Genomic DNA, 22,113 nt, shown 5'->3' with positions numbered 1-22,113 from the left:
TGCAGGATATGAAAAGATGAAGTACATCATTCACTCCTAAATTTAAAAACCAACAAATGAACAAGAGATCATAGTTAAAATGAAACCCTAGAGACAAATCCAAGGTAGGAAGCATAATCAAGGTCACACAATAAAATCACACATCTAATGGTAGAAATAATTAATGGACACAAACGAGAAAACATAATGAAAACCTAATAAAATATGAAAGTAGGGTAAAACAATAAAAAATATGGATATAATTTAAATCCTACTGTAAAATGTAAAATCCTTAAGCCAAAACCCTAGGGGTGTAGGACAAATTGTGTTCACCAATTTATATAATCAAAATCATTGCACGACACAAATATAATCTAGTCTACTTTAATTTAACATAATTAGCAAGCACAAATTAAAGTAGATTATCTAGTTGATTTAGTAATTGTAACAAATATTTTAAAATTATATGCAAGGGACAAGGTTGCCTAGCTAGAATCAATGATGCAACAATGCCATTTATGACATGTAGAATTCATTTGCTACTTGTCCCAACATTATAACCTTAACATGACAATTATCTTAGAATTAGAATTGGTATATAAAACCTATGGTTCAATCCCAAGTGTTGTGAGTTTAATTCTAAATGTCTCAAAGTTGAGCTAAGGTGCTCTTTGAACCTACCAAAATTAGGGTTATGAAACTTGTTCACTTTGACCTTTGATGTTTGATATGCTTGCAAGGATTGTGATGTCTTTGTTGGGGGATTTGTTAGATAACTAGGATTAAGTTCTCCTAGGTTGAACCCTTGCATGAACTGACTTCATGACTAAAAGAAAACAATCAAGGACATTTCACAAACACACAAGTGCCCTATATTTAAATAAGGTTCTTTGTCCTTTTAGAAAATCTCAAGTGCGGTCTAATGATTCTCCTATGTGATTGCTAATTTCTTTATATGACTTTGTGTTAATTAAAGACACATTAAATGTCTTTAAATACTAAGAGATAACAACATGTCACACAAATGTGTAGTAAGTAAGTAAGAAAGAAAGATTCTTTTATAGTCCATGATGTTAGTGGTCTGTATATGGGTCTACAGATGACTTATAACAATATGAGACTACTTTGTACATGGGTCTACAGATGACTTAAAGCAATATGAGACTACCTTGTACTCCTTGTAGGAGGCACATAACTAATATAAACACATGAATAGATATTCTGTAGTGCTTCTGGAATTAGATTGTGTTTAGTTTTTTAAATCAATATAAACAAAAAAATTGGAACACAACTAATAAATATAAATAAAAATATAAATGAAACCTAACATTAAAATGTGCCACATGTCAATATCTAATTACATTTGAAAACATCTTTCCATAATAAACATAAAACTAAATGAAAAATGACTCGATATGCAAATTTCACCAATTATATTATAGTGCATGCTCACGATCTTAATGCGTCTACTTTGCTGACAGTAAATCAACTCAAAAAAACAGAGTCCAATTACGTCCCTTCAGCCTCCAGCATTTATCCTCTTGTAAAATGGACGATTGTTAGCATTCAACGTCAGTCCCTTCTCTTGCGAGCTCTCCTCTCAAGAGGGCAACTGTGCATTGTTAGAAAAGGGAGCCATTTTATGTGATATGAAATGGCAATGCCACTGGGGGCAACTGCAACATGGGCAAGGGCTACACACATTCAAACTGCATTCTGCTTCACTTTGGAGCCCCCTTTGTCAAGGCTGAAATGCCTTTACTCCATAACTAGTTCAGGTATTTCTAGCTCCCTGTCAATAGAACAGATACCCACTTCAAAAAAACTAAACTGTTATAAGAGAAGTTTGTTAAATCTTATCCCGAACAAGAGGTGGAAAGCAACAGATAGACAATTTCAAAGGGCTTATTGCTCATGGAGTGCACAAGAAAGTGAGGACGAGCCCCTTGCTTCCCACGAACAAGTAGTGGTACCACCAGAAAGATGGGATGTGTTGGGACTTGGACAGGCTATGGTACGTTTGATTCACTGTTTCCGAAATTTTGTCATGGGCTTTGATTTTATTCATTTCTTGTATTTTTTTTTCCTTTAAACCTTTTATTGCAGTGGTCGCTCTAAGCTCTGCAAATGAATACGGCTGCTTAGTTTATTTTGTTTGGTAGTCAATGTTTAAATGTTTTAGGATTGTTTTTTGTGGAGTTATTGGTCTTATGATTTATTTTTTAATTTAAATTAAGCAAATGTTTTATGTTTTTTTTTTAATTGCGTAAAAGGTCGAGGCCCATAATTTATTGAAGAAAAAGATAAAATTTTACATACTCCATTCAATGCGGGCATCGGTAGGAAAGAATGGAGTCAAGAAAACGTACGGTCTTGCTCGGGACTGTTAAGTCCAGCATGAACTGAAATCTAAGGAATTAGAAGATAGAGAAACACCGCCCTGGACTAATCGGGAAAATGAGTCGAGCATTTAGCTCTCCTCTTACATATCCAGGAAGTCATCAATATACATTTACATTTCTTTATTATTAATGAGATTAGCCTTTCCCGGAAAATAAGGTGAGTTATGCAATTCTGGCTTCTTGGTGATATTAAATCTTTTCTTTTGCTGGTTGATGTTCTTATAAGTGGTTAATCAACCACTCTCTCTGCTAGAGACCTGCAAAGTAAACACTCAAAGGTTTGCTGCAATCATAACAATGAGTGGTTAGCCAACAATATATGTCATACAATCTCAAAGAGGGATGTGAATACCAAGAGCCCGGTGATAAGATTGGAGCATATAATTGATTAGGCAGATATGATAGATAGAAGGATAATGACCAATCCAACAAATCATAATATAGGATCAAGCTTGTGGTCTCCCTGTGAGATGACCACGATCAACATAATTTATTTGCTGTATAAACAAAGCATGCATTTCTAGGATCACACTTTATCCATATGTGAGTAGCTGCAACAACACCAGTGTACCCAAAATAGGAAAAGTTCAAATGCTGTCCAAAGTTTTTATTGCTGCCATATATCAATGAATCTTTGTGTAGTACAGTATTCATTTACCTGTTACAGATTTTACACTGCCAATGTATTAAGAATTTGTTCAAAGTATTAATGTTAGCGTGATCTGCCATATTAATATCAGTATTGCACATTGATCCATTGATATATGAAAATTACCAAAATAGACAATCATTATTCAGCCTGTGTGACAATAGACATGAGATGTATAATAACTGCTGTGATACTTAATTGCTCAGTGAGTATAAGCCATACAAGTATTATCGCTGTCATGTCACACAGTATTACTGTGTAATTAATATATGCAAATAGCTGTCCAAGGAATTCGATTTCCCATGTTACAGTGTTTGAGACAATTTCTGAGTACATAATTCTTCCAAGGTGCTAATATGTCTATGTGTGACTGTATGATGAAACTGCCTAAGCTCCATACTGATATAATGAAGATAGTCTTTGCCTATCCACTGGGTGAGGCCTGAGAGCCAAAAAATAAGCTATCCTATATGAGAACCGCAGTCCCTTAAAATGTTCAAGCCATCAATGCATGATTGCTGGTTTCTTCTTATTGTATTCAAAATGAGTAACTGCCGGTATAAGTAAAATGTGGCAGCATTCATAAGAGAGTCCAGTCCAAATGTATACAACACATTCCAAGTATAGCAGTACTCATAAGAGCAGTAAGCATCATGAAGTTGAGAGGGAACCAAAAAAGATCGTGACTAGGAAAGGTAGCAAAGGGGCTAACAAGGGCTGTCCTCAGGCAAAGCGAGAGGAGGGGTGCTAGAAGGCGTGGTCCTAGGAATCACCTTAACGTTAATGAAAGTCTTACCATCCGCCCCTAAATTAGCTAATTGGTCTGCACGGGTGTTTCCTTCCCTGTAGATATGATTGAAGGTTACTTTTGCAAAGGATTGAATAATGCAAAGTGCTTTTTCCAGTAGAGAGTTTAGTTTCCAGTTGAGGATGGAGCCCTTTCTCAGAGCATTGATGATGATGGCTGAATCCCCTTCAATATTGAGCTTACTGATATTCAACATTTTGCATAACTTAATTCCTTCCACTAGAGCCATTAATTCCGCCTCATTATTGGTTGTCATTCCAAGAGGGTAGGCCAGGTTGGCCACCTCAACACTCTCAGAATTGTGAAGACTGCATCCAATACCTGCTGTTCCCGGGTTCCTCCTGGAAGCCCCACCAAAATTTAGGTTCAACCATCCTAGCTTAGGTGGTTGCCACTTACATTCTAACCATTTGTGCTTGTTAATTTCAGGACCTGGTCCCACAAAGGGAGGGATTTTCGGACCAATCCATCTTCCCCTCATCTTTTTCGTCCCAGCATGTCATTACTACATGCTTTTGGCATCCTTTCATAATGCTGCTATTGACCACTTCAATAATGGATGCCTCCATTTTATTAGTTAATTGTTCCCAGCCCATGCTCTTGTCCTTGAATATTCTTCTATTTCGTTCTTTCCATAACTCCCAAACAATTACTGAGGGAGATGCAATCCACAGACCTTCATAAAGACAACCCTTGTTTAAGGCAGGCCAAGCTTGGAACAAATTCAGGATCGTGTCGGGAATTGGTGAATACCAACTAAGCTTATTGTTGAGCCATCTCCAGCATTGGTGTGAATAAATACAGGTGAGTAAAAGGTGATCAGAGCTTTCTTCAGCTTGTTTACATAGGGGACATCTGCTTGGGCCAGCAAATCCCATCCTTTTGAAGGTGTTGGCTGTAAGGATTTTGTTTTGAAGTGTCAGCCACAAGAATGTACCTGCTTTCGGGAGGCAGATTTTGTTCCAACACAATGTCAATGGGATGTCCATCCTCGGTTTGGGGTTACGATTAGTTAAGTGATCGTAGCCATCTTTAGTATTATAATTACCAGTTTTCGATCCATCCCATACCAACTTATCCACTCCTTGGTGTAAGATAATCTGCCTAGACATAAGAATGTAACTGAGCAACACCTTTTCACGATGGGGGAGCCCTAAGTGGTCTAAAGATTTCCACTTCCAGCCTAACCCATTTTTGTTAAATTCAAGATAATTGGATAGGGATGCACCCTAGCTGGCCTCTAGGATGGGTTTGGCTTTTTCAAAGTTATAGAGCTTGTCAATGGCATCGTAACCACCCCATGAGTCAGACCAAAAAAGAGCTTTGTTCCCATCGCCCAGATTCCAAATAAGTCTATCAGTGATAAAACTTCTGCATTTCAGCATCAAATTCCAGATTCGAGATCCTCGTGGGGGGGAGGGGATCCTGAATAAACTTGTGGGTTCATTGCTGATGAGATATTTGTGATATAGAATTTTAGCCTACTTAAGGTGAGGATATTTGTACATGCGCCATACAAGTTTAGGCCCTAAAGCTTTACTTTGCATTTGAGTGTCTTTGATACCTGCCCCACCTTCAGTCTTGGGTTTGCAAATTTTATCCCAAGCCATCAATGCCAATTTGCTTTTATCTCCTAAACCTTGCCAAAAGAAAGTTCGCAGTAGCTTGTTTAATTCCTTTCTTTTAGCAACCAGAAGGTCTATGCAGGACAATTGATAAATGGGCATTGCCGAGAGGACATATTTGATCATAGTTGCTCGCCCGGCTAAAGAAAGCCATTTAGCCTTCCATGCCCCAATTCTGCCCTTGAGTTTTAACAACAAATGGTCCCATAATTTTGAGGAACCATTGCCTTTATCTAGCGGGAGACCTAAATATTTAGATGGGAGCATGCCTTTTTTGAATTTAAGGATGTTACATATTTCTGCCTTTGTTTCCCTGCTAGTATTGAAGAAAAAGATGTCTGATTTAGCTTTGTTGATCTCCCGGCCTGATGCCTTAGTATATGCATTTAACAAGTCAGCTATGACTTTTGCCTCACAAGTGCTACCTTGCCCATACAACATAGTATCATCCACGAATTGTTGATGCGTAGTAGGATCCAGTTTGCTGGTGATTTTAATTCCACATAGGGATTTAGATTCTCTTGCTTTAGTGATGGTTCTGCCAAGAGATTCAGCCATTAGGATGAATAAGAAAAGGGAAATTGGGTCACCTTGACGGAGACCTCTAGACATATTGAAGAATCCTTTTGGAGTTCCGTTAACAAGGATGGAAATTTTGGGAGTGGAGATGCATTCAAAAATTAGATTAATCCATTGTTTCTCAAAACCGAAGGCTTCCAAGTATTTGCACAGAAAGTGCCACTCCACCTTGTCATAAGCTTTCCTGATATCAATTTTGATAAGCATACTAGGCTCCCTATTCTATTGAATAGAGTGGATAGCTTCCTAGGCAATAATCACTCCATCATAGATGGACCTACCTGGCACATAGCCACTCTGCTCTTCATTGATTAGGAAGGGGAGCAGTTTTTTTAATCTGTTAGCTAAGGTTTTCGTTAATAATTTGTATAGCGTATTACACAGTGCAATGGGACAGAAGTCTTCAAAACTATCAGCTTTCTCTTTCTTTGGAATTAAGGCTATGAAGGTATTATTATTCTCTTTAAGCAAGCAGCCCAGGTTCCTAATTCCTTCTAATGCATCCGTGATTTCATCACCCATAAAGTGCCAGCATTTCTGAAAAAAGGCAGCTGGGAAGCCGTTCTGCCCAGGAGCCCTATCTAGGTTCATCTGGAAAAGGACTGCATCAGTTTTTGCCTTCGTGAACTTGGCTACTAACATCTTGTTTTGGTCCTTAGAGATTAGTTTGGGAATTTTAGTGTAACAACTTCTATTACCTCCGTAATTCACGAATCTGACTCCAGTCTTCTCCTTAGTTTATGGTGATAAACTGATAGTTGGATTCTTCGGTAGACTTACGGTGATCTTGCTTGTATGTAAGCCTAACCAAGGTGAACAACAAGTTATTACCATTGTTTTCACTGCAAGCTTTGTTTAATGCAGTTGTTATGCCTTTGTTTCCACCGTAAATTCTTTGATCATGCGGTGGTTACTATTGTATAAATTTGCACTTGCATAATGTAAACGACGATGAATTAATAAAATTTCATTCTTGTAGTTCTGTTTTTCATCTCTGTTTTCTGCAAGTTTTGTTTCTTACTTCCTAGCAAGGTCTGTATTCTGCTATGCAGAAAATTTAACATGGTATCAGAGCCTAGGAGCTAGGAAAGAGAAGCTAAACACAAATTATTTGCAGACAGATTTTTGAAGAATGGAAGCTGACGCAAACCTTTGTTTCTAGAACATGCTTCTTGCTTTCTTTATTCATGCTCTTTTTTGCATGGGCCTTGCCTTCGTCTTCTCCTTTGTGACACATCATTTCAGTGGACCTGTCATGCCTCCTTTGTCATATTATGAGGGATTTTTTTCTACTGTTAGTGCTAATGCTTCTTGGTTTTGTTTCAAGTTTGATCAGCTCACTATTGGCACCTGTATTTTCAACTAGCAGCTTAATCTTGCATGGTTGAGTAGTGTCGTTGGGGTCACTTGTGCAGATTCATGTGCCATGTGCATCTTCGAATGTCAGATGTTTTGCCTTTGTTTGCCATCTGACTATTGTTCGAGTAGTGTCGTCAGGGGCACTCATGTAGATTCTTGATCTTGATCATCATCTTGGCTTTTGAGGAGGTTCTTCATTCAACACTATGACAGTCATCATTCGATAGTTGTTCACACTTTTCTTGTCTCTCAAAGGATGTTCTTCTGCACTTCATATAGTTGCATTTGTTGTAATTTTGAGGGGGGGGTTTGTTCCCAATGGGTTTTCCCTCTTTCCTCTTTCCTCTTTTCTCCTTAGTTAGGCTTAAGGGGGGGTGTTAGTGTAACAACTTCTATTACCTTTGTAATTCACGAATCTGACTTCAGTCTTCTCCTTAGTTTATGGTGATAAACTGATGATTGGATTCTCCGGTAGACTTATGGTGATCTCATGTTTGCATGCTCGTATGTAAGCCTAACCAAGGTGAACAACAAGTTATTACCGCTGTTTTCACTACAAGCTTTGTTTAATGCAGTTGTTATGCCTTTGTTTCCACCGTAAATTCTTTGATCATGCAGTGGTTACTATTGTATAAATTTGCACTTGCATAATGTAAACGACGATGAATTAATAAAATTTCATTCTTGCAGTTCTGTTTTTCATCTATGTTTTCTGCAAGTTTTGTTTCTTACTTCCTAGCTAGGTTTGTATTCTGCTATGTAGAAAATTTAACAGGGAATGCTATTGATAATTTCATCTCTATCAAATAGGTTAGACCCCAATCGATTGTTTAGGATATCATCGAAATAACCTACCGCCTCAGCCGCAATGAGTTTGGGATCTTCTGTAATGATGTCGGACCTAGTTTTAATTTTGGTTATTTGGTTTACGATTCTTCTTTGTTTAGTGCTATTGTGGAAGAATTTTGTTTTTTTATCACCAACTTCCAACCATACTTCTCTTGACTTCTGTTTCCAGTAAATCTCCTCTTTTGCTAACACATCCCCATATTCTGTTAGAAGCTCTTTTTCCTTTTGATAGAGAAGGTTGTTCATGCCTATCTTGATAACCTCTTTATTGATCTCTTCCAGGTTCTCTTCTAATTCTGTTTTTCTTTCAAAGATATTGCCAAAGTGAGTTCTATTTCAGATTAGTAGGTTGTTCTTAATATTCCTGAGTTTACTAATAATTTTGAATGCTTTAGAGCTCGTGACCTCAGTTTTAGACCACCATTTCTCTATTAGCCTCATTGCATTTTCATCTTTTAGCCACATTAATTCAAACTTGAAAGGGCACTTAGTGGGTCTCTGATCTTCTGAAATAGTCAGAAGCACTGGGAAGCTATGTAACCCGGGGACGCGTCCTTGGCCCGAACACCCCCGTCCCAATCCCAGGGAGGTTTCAGGGACGGCCAAGGGACGTTTCCCCCCGTCCCCAAATTGCCAAGAATTTAGAGGGGACGTCTGCCCTAGCTGGGGGGACGTCTGTACGTCCCGGGGACAGTTGGGGACGTTTGGGACGTCCCCAATCCGTCCTTGGGACAGCGAGATGTGCCCCACATCTAAGACTACTAAAATATTAAAAAAAAAATGTCGTATTTTCAATTTTCTAATATGGACCCCTCTTAATTTAAATTGTTATTAAAAAAATTAAAAGGCAACATTAATTAAATTTTAAATTTATTAAAATTTAATTCATATCAAACGTTTAAGATTAATTCATATTATAAATAGAAAATATTAAATTGTTAAATTAATTGGTAAACATTTTGAAATTTAAAATTAATAAATAATAAATTATAAATAGGAAATCAAAATAATAAAATATTAATTCATTAGTACTATTTTGATTTTCATATCGTAATTGACAATAAAACTATATGGCAGCAGTGTAGCCTTTGGGCATTTTGACATTTTGTATATTATTTCTTTAATATCTATTATGATATGCATATTGACAATGTGAATGAATTGAAATTATGAATTATGAATGCATAATTGCATATCGAGTATTTACAATGTTTTATGTTCAGAATTTACATTCTAAAATGTTTTCATAGTATCATACACATGCTATATCCATGTTTTCATATGAATATTATGTATATATGCATGCTTTATACATATTTTCATATGAACATTTAGAATTTTCCTATATATTTTAAATTTTCCCTATATTTTATATAGCTCATCCCCCTTTGCCGTCCCCTGCTGTCCCCAAATTTGGCAAAAACATTTGCCATCCTAGAAACGTGTCCCGTCGTCTCCTGCCATCCCCGTCTCGGAAACTCGGGGTAACATAGCTGGGAAGTGATCTGACCCTGACAAGGGAAGGATTTCTGCAGTTTAAATGTTAGGGAGGTCAGTTAGCCCTCCTTTGAGAAAAAATCTGTCTAATTTTTCTGCAATGTAGCAAAAACCACTCCTTCGATTATTCCAGGTGAAGGAGCCATTCGCAGTCTTAATTTCCAATAGGTTGCTTCGGAGGACCCAGTTCCTAAAATCTCGAGAAGATTGAGAGATCGATGAAGTGCCTCCCCATTTGTCCTTTGGGTCCAAGATGGCATTGAAATCACCACCAAAGATGTAGATTTGATTAGGCCATGAGATCAAGTATTGGTCTATTTCTTACCAAACTCTATGTTTTTCTTTATTCTGTGTAGGGCCATAGATATTGAAGAGAAGAAATTTTAGATTACATTTGATGCCCTGAACCCAACCGCACATCCAATTTTCTGTCTTGAATTTTACTGTGACCGAGACCAGCCTAGGGTCCCAAATAATGCCAAGCTGGCCGGAGGCTCCATTGGCTGGTTGCCCTTCAAATTCTCTTATTCCTAGTTTCTTTTTAAAGTTGATGGAATCTTCACTATTAAGCTTAGTTTCCTGAATCAGTATAATCTCCGGATTCATGTTAGTGATGCAGCGTTTAATAATCTGCTGCTTGTTAATCATGCCCCTAACATTCCATGTTAGGAGCCTCATAGCACCTCGAGAAGGACCTTCCCCTTCCCAACATTGAACAGAGCAGTTAATTTGACCTGACCAGCGGCCTCACCCGCTTTGGTTCTAAGTTCGAATAGGGATTTCCTACACTTTTTCCTTAGAACTTTAGCATAGTTTGGAGAAATAGGATTCTTCATTGTTTCTGCTATGCCTAGGATTTCATCTTGAGGGACAGAGTTGATCTTTCCCAATTCAGCCATCATATCCTCTACTTCATTCACCTCCGAAGAGATAAATTCCAAAATATTTGCAATTGTTAGTCTTTTTTGCAGGGCCAGTTCCTCTTCATCAGCAATTTCATTTATAAATTGCTCCATAAGGTCGTTCACCATCTCATTACCCACATATTCTAGGATTATTCTATTTTTCTCTTCAATTCTATCATAATCTTCTGTTGGCTTCTCATTCTTGTCATTATTATTGGCCTCTGAGATTTTCAAATTGCCATTCGAACCAGGTCTAGAGGGGGCAGAGTTCTCCACATTCCCCGAGATCAAGCTTACTGCACAAGCAGGGGAGCAGGGAGCCTGATCACTTTGGTGATTGACAATCCCCACGATATCCTGATCAGGAATAGAGATGTTCAGTGCTGCGTCATTCACAGAGGGAGTGATTACCCTTGCATCCTCAGAGGCAGTTATCTGCCCATCTACATGACTGGACTCTCCCTGGGGAGGAGGGGGGGTGGGTGGAGAGTCCCCTAGTGCTGATTCAGGAACAATAGTAGGGCTGGTGGGGAGCAAGGGGTTCCCTTCCATGATTTCCCCCTCCTCTATCTCCAGTTCTGGATGATTACAGTGGGTTTTGGAGGTGTTCATAGGAAGGACAGCAGCTCTAGGAATACTGGATAAGGTAAAACCCCCACTATTGGGGTTAAGATTAACAGAAACATCACCTTTAGGGAGATTAGGACTACCACAGACTTCATTGGGGTTAGGTAAATTGATAAATATTTTATTAAAACAAGAATTTGAATTGCTTATAACATCTGTCAACAAAATTTCTCCTTGAAAAATTTCTGGTTTCAGTCTGTATATTGAATGATTGGTGAGGAGTTTGATAGGTTTCAAAATTTTAGCATTCATCTTTAAGTTTACCAAGATTTTGACATTGGAGGAGTATGAATTTTTTTAATCCATGCCTAGAAATCCTCCCGTCCGATTACCAATTTTAACTAAATTATGTTTGTGCAGCAATTCCACAGGAAGATTAGGAATAACAACCCACCTGGGCATGATAATATCCTCATAGTTCTTAAGAGAAAAATTAAGTTTCCAATCGAAAAAAATGAAATAATGACCTTTGAAAAACCTATATTTTTCTTGCAGCATTTGATTTTTCAGATTCGAAGAGAGGCAGTAAATGAATAAGAAGTTAATTTTCCAGGGTAATATTACTTACCTGGCTCCCGAAAGAGGCTTTAAGCCATTGAATGATGCTGTTTGTGAAGGAGCCAAATCCACACCATTTTCCTAATAGACCCTTGTTTTTGCACTTTTCCTATTGTCCATTGGTACAGCTATCACTGATGATTAGGGTATCACACTCCATATCTGCCAGGGGATCCAAATTCAATCTCTGATTTTCTGTGGAGATTCGAACCAAAGATTCTTGCTTAGTGGAAGCAATGTTATTATTGACCTTTTGAGTATCACGGACTTGGGCCAGAGTATGTTGTGACCGCACAGAAGGGTTGAGTTCTGCTGGCAGATGGGGCAGACTCGAAGGTCAGGGCCCTAATGGTATTCTGTTAGCACCAGTGACGAGCTTTTGAAGGGAGCTGTGTGGAGCTGAGTCCTTCCTTGCCCTAGGCCACCTTCGACCCTGCACAACCTGCCAGCCCTTTTCCTCTCGAGAGGCTGAAATAGAAGTAAATTTTGAAGGTTTAGGGTTCCCTTGCCCCCAAGACCATCCAATAGACCTGTCCACAAGTGGGGCCCTGTTAAAATTTTTGTTTTGGATGATGGGGATCTCAGAACCCTAGAAGGGCTGAGGTTGCCTATTCCTTCTGTCTGTTTTTTCCAGTTCACTTGAATGCGGTTAGCTCCGTTAGCACATGGCGGAGGGGAGGAAAGAACTTCAAACCTATTCGAAGATGCATTTGCCTTTGCATCGCAAGCCATAGCCGAGATAGCTCTAGGGTTTCAAACGGGCATGCCAGCGAACTTTCTTGTTTCATATTTCACATTTTGCACATTTCGCTTGATTCTGCTCATAAATTAAGCAAATGTTAAATGAATAGCAGATATGTGTATTTATTTATGTTAATAGGAAAAATTTTGGAAGTAAAAGTTGGAAGGAAATATAAAATGGGAGGAAAGAATAATGGATGCAGTCATGGAGCATATTTTTCATAAGCCTGTATAATTTCAACTCTCTTTTGAAGCTTATTCTCAGTCTTTAAATTATAGCAGCTCCAGTATCATAGGAGAAGATTTTGAATTATTCTTAATGCTTATTTTAAAATTTATGTGGGATCATCTGTGCTACTAAAATTTAAGCAGCAACTCCAAGGGACCATGGCATGGTTCTGCTTTCTTTGTTTTGGGGTTGTACTTTGTATGAAATATAAGTGTATTACTGGAATTAAAATCAGTATGCAAGGTGCTAAGAGTCATCACATCACCTTTATGATCTCTTTGGATGCAACCCAGTCGTTTAGCCTGATTGTTCTTGGCAGCTCCATCGAAACTCAGTTTAAGCCATCCATTATTTGGGGGACACTAGTAGATTGGTTCTTTCAATTTCTTAGCTTTGGTTGGTCTAGCGTCAAGAATCTATCTAGTCTTGGGCTAGTTCTTGAGGGTAGACAACATAGATGGATTTCAATCTTTATTGATATCATGATTTTTGTCCCTAGTTGTGTGTTTCCACTTTGGTTTGATGAAGCCAGCTCTATCTTTTCTTGAATTCTCTAGGGATGTCACTTAGATCCCTAGCAATGTGCTCCCATGAAACATTGTTAATGCTAATGGAATTTTTTTTTGATTGGTTAATTGGGATCAATTGGGGCCCTTGCCCACAAAATGATAACACCAAAGAATGACACTTAGGACAACCAAAAGAACTAGGAAGATACACATAATAACTGTGAAACATAACATAAACACTCACAAGGACAGACCAAAATGAACAAGCCAACAAACCCAATGCTGATATCACGACACATCAAGAATCTAAAAGCACTCTATACGCTACAAAACAAAGAAGTGTAAAACTTCATCCAGGAACCAAAAAAGACCCTAGAAATAATAAAAAACATACAAAAAAGCCACCTCAAGATTGGAGAGTAGTAGATCTCTCACCCTTATAGGAAAAGAGAATATCCATGGTCCACTAAGGGCCTTTGCGAATCGCTTCCATCTGCAATCTTTTGACATTTTATTTCTTCCTCTACAGTTATTAGGTTTATCTACTAAGAGCAACATTTGATCAAAGGAAGAGACACCCCCCAAAACACTCCAACCCATCCAAAGGAGGAGGAGGATCCTGCAACATCAATCCATTGTCATCCAAAAATAAATCCCCTAGGAACCCATTTCTGTAGCTGAACTGAACCAGATCTGAAACATCTTGATGAGGGACACTTCACTATTTATGACCAATGTTATTTCAACAAAAACATCTAAAAGGCAAAACCTCCAAATCCATGTATTGAAGCCATGAACCATTTCAGGATAAACCCAAATGGAATGTGAATGATAGGCTTAGAAATATCAACATACACAGGCCTTAACAAAATTGCCTTAAACTTTAAAGGCCATTTTTTCAGTCTATTTTGAAAAACTCCCCAACCCTATCAACCAGAATTTTGATCATATTCTCATTTTTGAAGACCATTAGAAGCCTATACAACCACATCCAAATGGGAACCCTAGTGATAGATTCAATCTTAGGATCAAAGAAGGGTTTCTAAGGGCACATGAACAAACCAACCCTGCCACAAAACCAAGTTCCATTCATCCAGACAAAATCACGACCCTCCTCTAACTGAAACTGATTATAGAAAAAACCCTTTGCCATTAGAAATAGAGAAGGGATTTCAAAATTGTTCTATTTTTGCCTTTCCAATGGATGATATCAGCTTCTTTCATCCTTCTACACATAAATTTGCATACAAGAGATCTAAGATCCATCTCTCTAGAAATTTGATCTATAATTTGATCTAGAAGGAGCACTTCCATAGATTCTTCAACCAGTTCGAATGGAATGTTCCCAGGATAGGCTAGGTAATGTCCATTGAAGACTGAGGACTTATCTGCATCCTCTCAAAAGCTCCACAAACCAGCCATCCACCTCCTTGCACCTCAACAGACTAAACAGCACGATTGTCATTCTTCTACTGAAAATTCTTAGTTTCAAGCCTGAGAAGAGGTGTTGCCACCAGAACAAGAGATGCAACACTTTCTCTAGAGAAGATCTGTTGCTTGCGAAACTTGCCACAGCTGTGAATAGGATTAGAGGCATTCTTGCATCCAAAAAAATCCTCCCACAAGTAAAATCCCTATCCTGCAATGACTGCTACTAATATTTTCTGTTCCTTTCAGAGGACATAGAGGAGTTCAAAAGATTCTTCTGAAAGGAGGGATTTTTCTTAGGCTCCAAATGAATTGCATGCTCAGAACAGCACACACGTTGTTACAGGAGTGTTAACCCCCTTCAAAGCCTGTACCAAGATTTGCTGCTTGTTTACATTCTTCCAATTACTTTGAGACCTGTCACCATCCTCTGCATCCCTCTCCCCATAATTTCCATCACCATCTCATGTTCCTGTGCCATGTACACTCCTACTCCTCATCATTTCCAATTTGATGTTCCGTAATAATAATGGAATTGTTTGTTTCATTGTAAAGGGAAACGAGGGATTGACAAAACAGGAAATCTGTGTTCTTCAACAGAAGGTTCTAATTTACAAGAAACAAGAATGATAATAAACTGAAGCTAAGCTAGAATGTAAGCAAAGACTAAAGCAACCTACTGTGTAAAGTGCTAGTAAGATGGCCCAGAATGTAAGCAAGATAAAATTAGTCTAAAGACGTGTAATGTTTTCCAGGGTAACATTCTTAAGGCATACTTTATTGAGAACTTTTTACGCTTTAAATTTTGTAGATTGGATGAAATCCTTTATGATCTGGGTGAAAGATTTTAAATTTCCATGTACTTCAAATACGTTAGAATTTCTGAATGGTTTGTAAGCACATGCTCTTTTTCTGAAACTTGTTGATGTACATATGTGGGCACCAACTATAGGGATGCTTGCAAATTTTGAAAGTTGTTTTGAATAGCAAATGGGCCCCCCCAAAAAAATCATGCCTGGATCAGTTGAGTCCAAAGAATTGTCAAACATTGAAAATGAGGGATGGAAGGTTCTTGATGTCTGCCTGATTCTGTAGAGGCTATGGCTAAGGAATTGCTTTTAAAAAAAAAATTCATGCTATGCCCACTTGTGTAAGCTGGGGGGCTCAATTGTTGAGAACCGTGGCTTTGAGATCCCAGTTTGGACTCTAGGATAATACTTTCCCAGAGCCTCGTGAAATTGCAAAGTTCTCTCAACTGAAGGTTACACAATCAAGTACGGAATTGATCTCTTTAAGTTCATAGAAGCTTTGGGATAGGGAAAGGTTTGTTGTGGTTATCACCTATCCATTTGTAATCGTTTGGAAGTTGCAATTTCACTCAACTGAAGGTTACACAATCAAGTACGGAGTTGATCTCTTTAAGTTCATAGAAGCTTTGGGATAGGGAAAGGTCTGTTGTGGTTATCACCTATCCAATTTTAATCGTTTGGAAGCCAATTTCAAGGATAAAGTTTCTCATTTGTAGATAAAAGTGACACTTTTCTTGGTTGACAAAGCTTTTACTCCTTTTTAGTTTTTTTATTCTTTTTTCTGATCAAAATAATTTTCCGATATATAAAATTTTCATGAAATGAGATCAGAAATACTAGGAATCAATGTTTCTAGTGCTGCTTATCTGATCTCTCTATGCTTATTTTTTATTTTCAATGGTGAAGTCTTCCTGAGAAAAGAAGCTCAAGGATTCTCTGCTTTATGTACTTACATGCTGAAAACCCTTTTGGTCACTAGGTTGATTTTTCAGGAATGGTCGAGGATGACTTTTTAGAGAAGCTTGGATTGCAAAAGGGAATAAGAAAAGTTGTAAATCATGAAGAGAGGGGGAAAGTTCTTCGGGGAATGGATGGTTGTCATTACAAAGCTGCTGCAGGGGGTTCTCTTTCAAACACACTTGTTGCCTTGGCAAGGTTGGGAATGGGATTGCATGAAGCACCTACCATTAATGTGGCCATGACAGGTACTGTGGGGAGTGACCCTCTGGGAGAATTTTACAGGTAATGTTCCTCCATATCCTAGAAGCAATAAATTATGTACTCTTCTGCATGCTGCTCTTGCTTCAGATGTCATATTCTATTCATTGATCATATAATATGCCGTCTTGAAGACCATTTTAGAGATCATAGGATGAATAACAGTTTTGATCATAAAATATGCTGTCTTGAAGACTTTTTTAGAGATCATACAGTGAATGGCAGTTTTTAGTGTAGTCACTTTGAAACAGCAGTCTTGTAGATAGTATTGGAATTCTTTTTTTATTTCCTTTTTTAAAAATGTTCTTTTCTGCATGCATATGTAAAAGACATGCTTGACTTTTTTGAAAGCTGAAAATTCAATGTATTTGATGTTAGGAGGTAATTTCTGTGTAAATTCATCATAAAATCATCTTTTAATAAGTTTGTTATGCTAGCAGGGCAAAATTGCAACGAGCAAATGTACATTTTCTTTCAAAACCTGTTAAGAATGGAACCACAGGGACTGTGATTGTCCTGACAACTCCAGATGCCCAAAGAACAATGCTTTCATATCAGGTAATGTCTGAAATTGTTAAATTTGCTGCTCATGGTTGAAACTTGGCTGGCATACATATTAGAACACTTTTTGGTAAAACACATTTTTTTGAACTCCCATGTTGAGTTCTTGATGAAGTTCAAACTTAAAACAATGCATGTCTTGAACAAATGAATGACTTCAGCCTACTTTTTTAAGTGATAACAAAATGATATGTCATCTATTTGCAGGGCATGTCGTCCCTTGTAAATTTTGATTCCTCTCTATCTGACCTGATATCCAAATCAAGAATTTTTGTGGTGGAGGGTTACTTATGGGAATTTCCTGAGACAATAGAAGCTATAGCCAAGGCATGTGAGGCTGCACATGGAAAAGGTGTCCTGGTGGCAATTACTACAAGTGATGTGTCCTGTGTAACGAGGCACCAAAAGAAGTTTTGGTATGATTACTATTTAGGAGATCATTATTTAGATATTTTTGGTTCAGTGTGAAAATAGAAATCTAACTACAGGTGTGACATAACTTGTATATTTTATAAGGGTATGGTTAATCACAAAAGGAAAGAGATTGATTTTCAGATAGCATTTCTAACTTGATGCTCACTTAGCTTAACTTGCATTTCCAGAATTTGCATGACATATGGTGAAGCCAGATTTAATTGCATGAGGAATTTTGAGAACTATTCTGTTTAGAATTCAATGCTATTGTTTATTTTTCTCATCAAATGCAGACATATAAGTAAGAAAATGCAAACACTTTGGTTTCTCATATTTCTTTGCTTTCCTGTTGTTGACAGTGTCTATAATGCTGTATTATGCAGGGATATCATAGTCAATCATGCAGATATTGTTTTTGCAAACAGTGATGAAGCACAGGCTTTGTGTGGGTTTTGCACAAGTATAAGCCCAGAAATGGCTGCAAGATATTTAAGTCATTATTCTTCTCTTGTTTCTGTCACAGATGGTATCCGGGGCTCCTACATTGCAGTTAAAGGTGAAGTTACATATATACCCCCTTCACCCTGTCTCCCTGTGGATACCTGTGGAGCAGGTGATGCGTATGCAGCTGGAATCTTATATGGACTATTGAAAGGATCCTCAAATTTAAAAGCCATGGGTAATTTAGCTGCTAGAGTTGCTGCAGTTGTTGTAGGTCAACAAGGGACTAGGCTAAAGGAAGAGAATGCCAGTGAGATAGTTGAAACTTTTTCACATTCTTTGCCTACTGAAACCCAGATTATGGATAATAACTCATACAGTGAATCAGATCAGATGTCAAGTATTTGAAGAATGCTCGATCTAACAAATTCAAGTTCCTAGCAGATTTGAATCTTATGAGTGTTAAATCATCCAGTAAATTCAGCAGCTCAGGATTGCTGCTTCTGAAGGTTTGCATACTCTGCTGATAACATATGCACCAGTCTATTTAAAGTAGCCAGTTGGAGACTTGTGCATCGAGATTCTTTGGTGGATAAATCCTTGCTTTCCTTTATTGCTTGTGCTTCAGTTGCAATCTATGAACCAGCTCTTGTATTTTCCACTCAGCATTCGGAGTGGTACATATGCTGTGTAACATTTTTATTAATTGAATGCCATTATTAATGATTCCATCTTTCATGATGAATGAGTGGTAGCAGCCAAATTTCTCTATTTGAGGCATAGCTAGCAAATCTGTTGTTTACTTGACAAACATGGGATATGAAGAAGAAGAATCAGTTTTGGACTGAGTAACCAAAGAATCTCTCTTTAACAGCCAAATTTCTCTATTTGAGGCATAGCTAGCAAATCTGTTGTTTACTTGACAAACATGGGATATGAAGAAGAAGAATCAGTTTTGGACTGAGTAACCAAAGAATCTCTCTTTAACAGTGTGAGAATTCAGGTCTAACTTCTTGTGCTGCTTTATGCACTGCAATGGAAGTTGACCATGTGGTATTGCTGCAAAATAGTTTGCTTTACATTTCTGTTATGGAAGAAAGGGGCAATAGAGTATTACATCTGTATGATTCTACTCAAAAAGACATATATGGCTGGTAACTTAACAGTAAATTGGAGATTGATGCAATTAAACAATATGATAGAATGATTTTTTGGTTAAAAGATAAAAGTGGATTTTAGAAGGTCCAAAGTCTTTAACAAAAAGTTAAAGATAAACTATTCTAGCACTCATACAACTATGAATAAACAGCATATTGGGACCAACAATTAAGTCCATCTGGAACCATGCTGCAAGCCAATAGCAAATTACACAAAAGTATCGGCAAAAAGACAGCACAACAAAACTCAATGCTGATGTGAAGAGAGATCATTCAGAGTATCAACAACATTTGATTCCTCTCTGAATTTGAAATGACCATCAATGCATTCTCCTTCTCCCTCCTTTGACTTCTTGTTCTTTTACTTTGCCCAGCTTCTTGTAGATTCTCTTTCCTTTTAAGCATACTCAATGGCAATATTGGCAGAGGAGTTCTTGATTCTAATCTTGCTAAGATGGATAACTTTATTTAGTGTGTCATTCTTGGCTTCTTGGCTTCTTTCTACTTGGAGCATTTTGTTTTTCAACTCATCCTATTCCCTCTGATATTAAAGACACTCCCGAGCAGGTTCTATTGATCCTTGTTAAATTGACCCTTAACTTGGGATTGGTGCTGATCACCATTGGCTTGCTGACGGAGCAGGTCCATTCTTATTTTCTTTCATTCTCTATCATGAACCATTTGAGTATGATGTGCTAAAGATCGTACTCCTCCTCAAGGGAATCTAACTTATTTTGTAAATCTTTGATTTAGACATCTTTCTCATGCTAATACCCAGCACTTCCAAACTCTCCCCCTCTTTTTGATTATCATCTTTCTGAATTTCCACATCCACAAAATGAATTTCAGTAGGTTCATCTCAACGAAAGAATTGTTTTTGATATGCCCGTGTGCAATGTTTCCCTCTATATTTAAGTTTGTTACTGTACCAATTGAAAAACCTTTGAAACTTCTGGGAACATGAGTGATTCCTGATCTTCCAGAATTCTGTATTCATGTGGTATAAAAGAACTCGGAGAGGGCCTAAAGGCATTCCTTAGCAAAAGTAGGCAAGGATACTCAAGCAAATTAAGTGGTCCTTTCAACTTGCTCATGGGAATTGTTGCTTATAGTGACTTAAAAGGACAAGAATGTGTCTAAGTCAATTAAGAAATCATTTTCACTGATTCCCAATATTGAAATTTTCTGAGTGGTTACATCCTTTATAGGCAAGAGGAATATATGGTTGTTTAAGCGGTTCAAAAGCAATCATCAAATGTTTCCAACACTTGAGCTTCTATACTTTATTGATTAAGCACAGTGGCACAACTCTTACTCAGCAAAGACTTGGTATTGCCAAGTAGTAAGAGTTTTAAGAGTTCTCAACAAAAAGATGGGAAAGTCTTGGCAGATATTAAATTAGAGATAGTACTAAAGAATTAGTGAAAAGAACCAGAACAAGATTTGTTAAGTATTTGAATAAGCTGTCAGTAAATCACAAGTAACTGAATAAATATTAAATATTGGGTTATTGCTGTACTTTTTAATGTTGAGCAAGTTTTGAATTACAAGCTGAGTCCCAGTTTGACTCTGCTTGTTTCAGGTGGTAGCAGTAGTGTTTCTGGCTCGATTGCACAGTTCGACTCACTGAGGCTTGCTTCTGTGGAAGTTGCTTGGCTTACCATTACCATTTAAAATTTGACGTGAGTGGTGTGTGCAGAAATAAATTTCACTGGCAGCTGCCAGCTTCAATTTTTACCTGCTACTCAAGTTTTTTAATAAGTAAATTTAATTGTAGATTGACATTCTCACGGGAGATGACAATTCTTAGCTTGCGCATAAACAAACACCAATTTTATGTTTCCATTTTCTTGATCTTGTGACATACTCTACATTTTCTTGTCTTTAAAGCTAGATATGCCTTACACTGGCATGCTGGACAACAGCAAACTGCTTGCCTGCACAATGATAATGCTAAAAAATAACAATAAATTTATCTCCATTGATTCAAAGGTATTTTGATATTAGAGGGTACAGTTGTTTGTTAAGTAGAAGGATTCTCAATATGACATTGCAAGGGTATATCTGGAGGATTAATATGATACAAATGGCTTTCTTATAAAAGGAATATACCAATTGTTGATTCTTTGTTTGCTAAATTCTTTAGGAAGAATGCACATTGCTAAGCAGGTAGTTCTATTTTGGCCACTTTGTCCAAGGAATTTGATGCCTTGTATTAAGTTGTGCATAATATTATGGTGAAGATGATATAAAGCTCCAACAAGAGCATTTTTCAAAAGTAATGGTATAAGTTAGTTTAGGAATATAGGATATTAAATTTGAAACATGATAAGGTGGCAGACACAGGATTATCATATAGATATCCAAAATTGATTAGGAAGTTAAAAAAACAGGTAAGCATGTTAGTCTAGTGTCACCGTGTCTAACTCATCGAGAGTGGTGTTCAAGGCATTTGCAGCATAATTGTAGGTTACTCTAATTCTAATCAAAGTAAAAGACAAATATCAAAGCATGAAGATACATTTTTAAACATGACATCAAGAATGTTGAAATACTTATTTTTAGTTTCATATAATGTAACTGCCTACATTCCGAATGCCTTCATGAAAGATGCAAGAAAATGTATTAGTGTTATATTAGACTGCATAGATATTCGTGCTATGCCAGGGCCCTCTGAGAAATGAAAGATGGATGCTGGAGCAAGCTAGACAAAGAAGCAAAAGGGTCTCTTTCCCTCTCAGGCAAAGAAAAAGGATTAGTGATCCCACC

General features: G+C 37.5%; 1 protein-coding gene across 2 annotated transcripts; it reads left to right on the top strand.

Moving 5' to 3' along the window:
• The first annotated feature begins 1,445 nt into the window (after positions 1-1,445).
• LOC131039695 (uncharacterized) lies at positions 1,446-21,335 on the top strand. 2 transcript variants are annotated; one of them, XM_057972493.2, is made up of 6 exons: positions 1,446-1,993; positions 16,533-16,795; positions 17,212-17,329; positions 17,540-17,748; positions 18,130-18,302; positions 20,927-21,335. In XM_057972493.2, exons 1-6 carry the CDS (start codon positions 1,634-1,636, stop codon positions 21,016-21,018), a joined length of 1,215 nt encoding a protein of 404 aa, XP_057828476.1. In that variant the 5' UTR covers positions 1,446-1,633; the 3' UTR covers positions 21,019-21,335. The 2 variants fall into 2 exon arrangements, with proteins under 2 accessions (XP_057828476.1, XP_057828475.1); XM_057972492.2 differs by lacking the exon at positions 20,927-21,335 and having other exon boundaries at positions 18,130-18,923.
• Positions 21,336-22,113: the final 778 nt, after the last annotated feature.

The sequence above is a fragment of the Cryptomeria japonica genome, chromosome 6, assembly GCF_030272615.1.
Source record: "Cryptomeria japonica chromosome 6, Sugi_1.0, whole genome shotgun sequence".
Lineage (NCBI taxonomy): Eukaryota > Viridiplantae > Streptophyta > Pinopsida > Cupressales > Cupressaceae > Cryptomeria > Cryptomeria japonica.
The sequence above is the reverse complement of the archived record's forward strand: the minus strand, read 5'-3'. Positions and strand labels throughout refer to the sequence as shown.

What these genes read in the sequence shown, in the direction of transcription:
- LOC131039695 (XM_057972492.2), top strand. Translation starts at nt 1,634, where the DNA reads ATGGCAATGCCACTGGGGGCAACTGCAACATGGGCAAGGGCTACACAC. An exon ending in TGGGACTTGGACAGGCTATG is followed by an intron (nt 1,994 to 16,532) that starts GTACGTTTGATT and finishes TTTGGTCACTAG; the next exon opens with GTTGATTTTTCAGGAATGGT. An exon ending in AGGCACCAAAAGAAGTTTTG is followed by an intron (nt 17,749 to 18,129) that starts GTATGATTACTA and finishes TGTATTATGCAG; the next exon opens with GGATATCATAGTCAATCATG.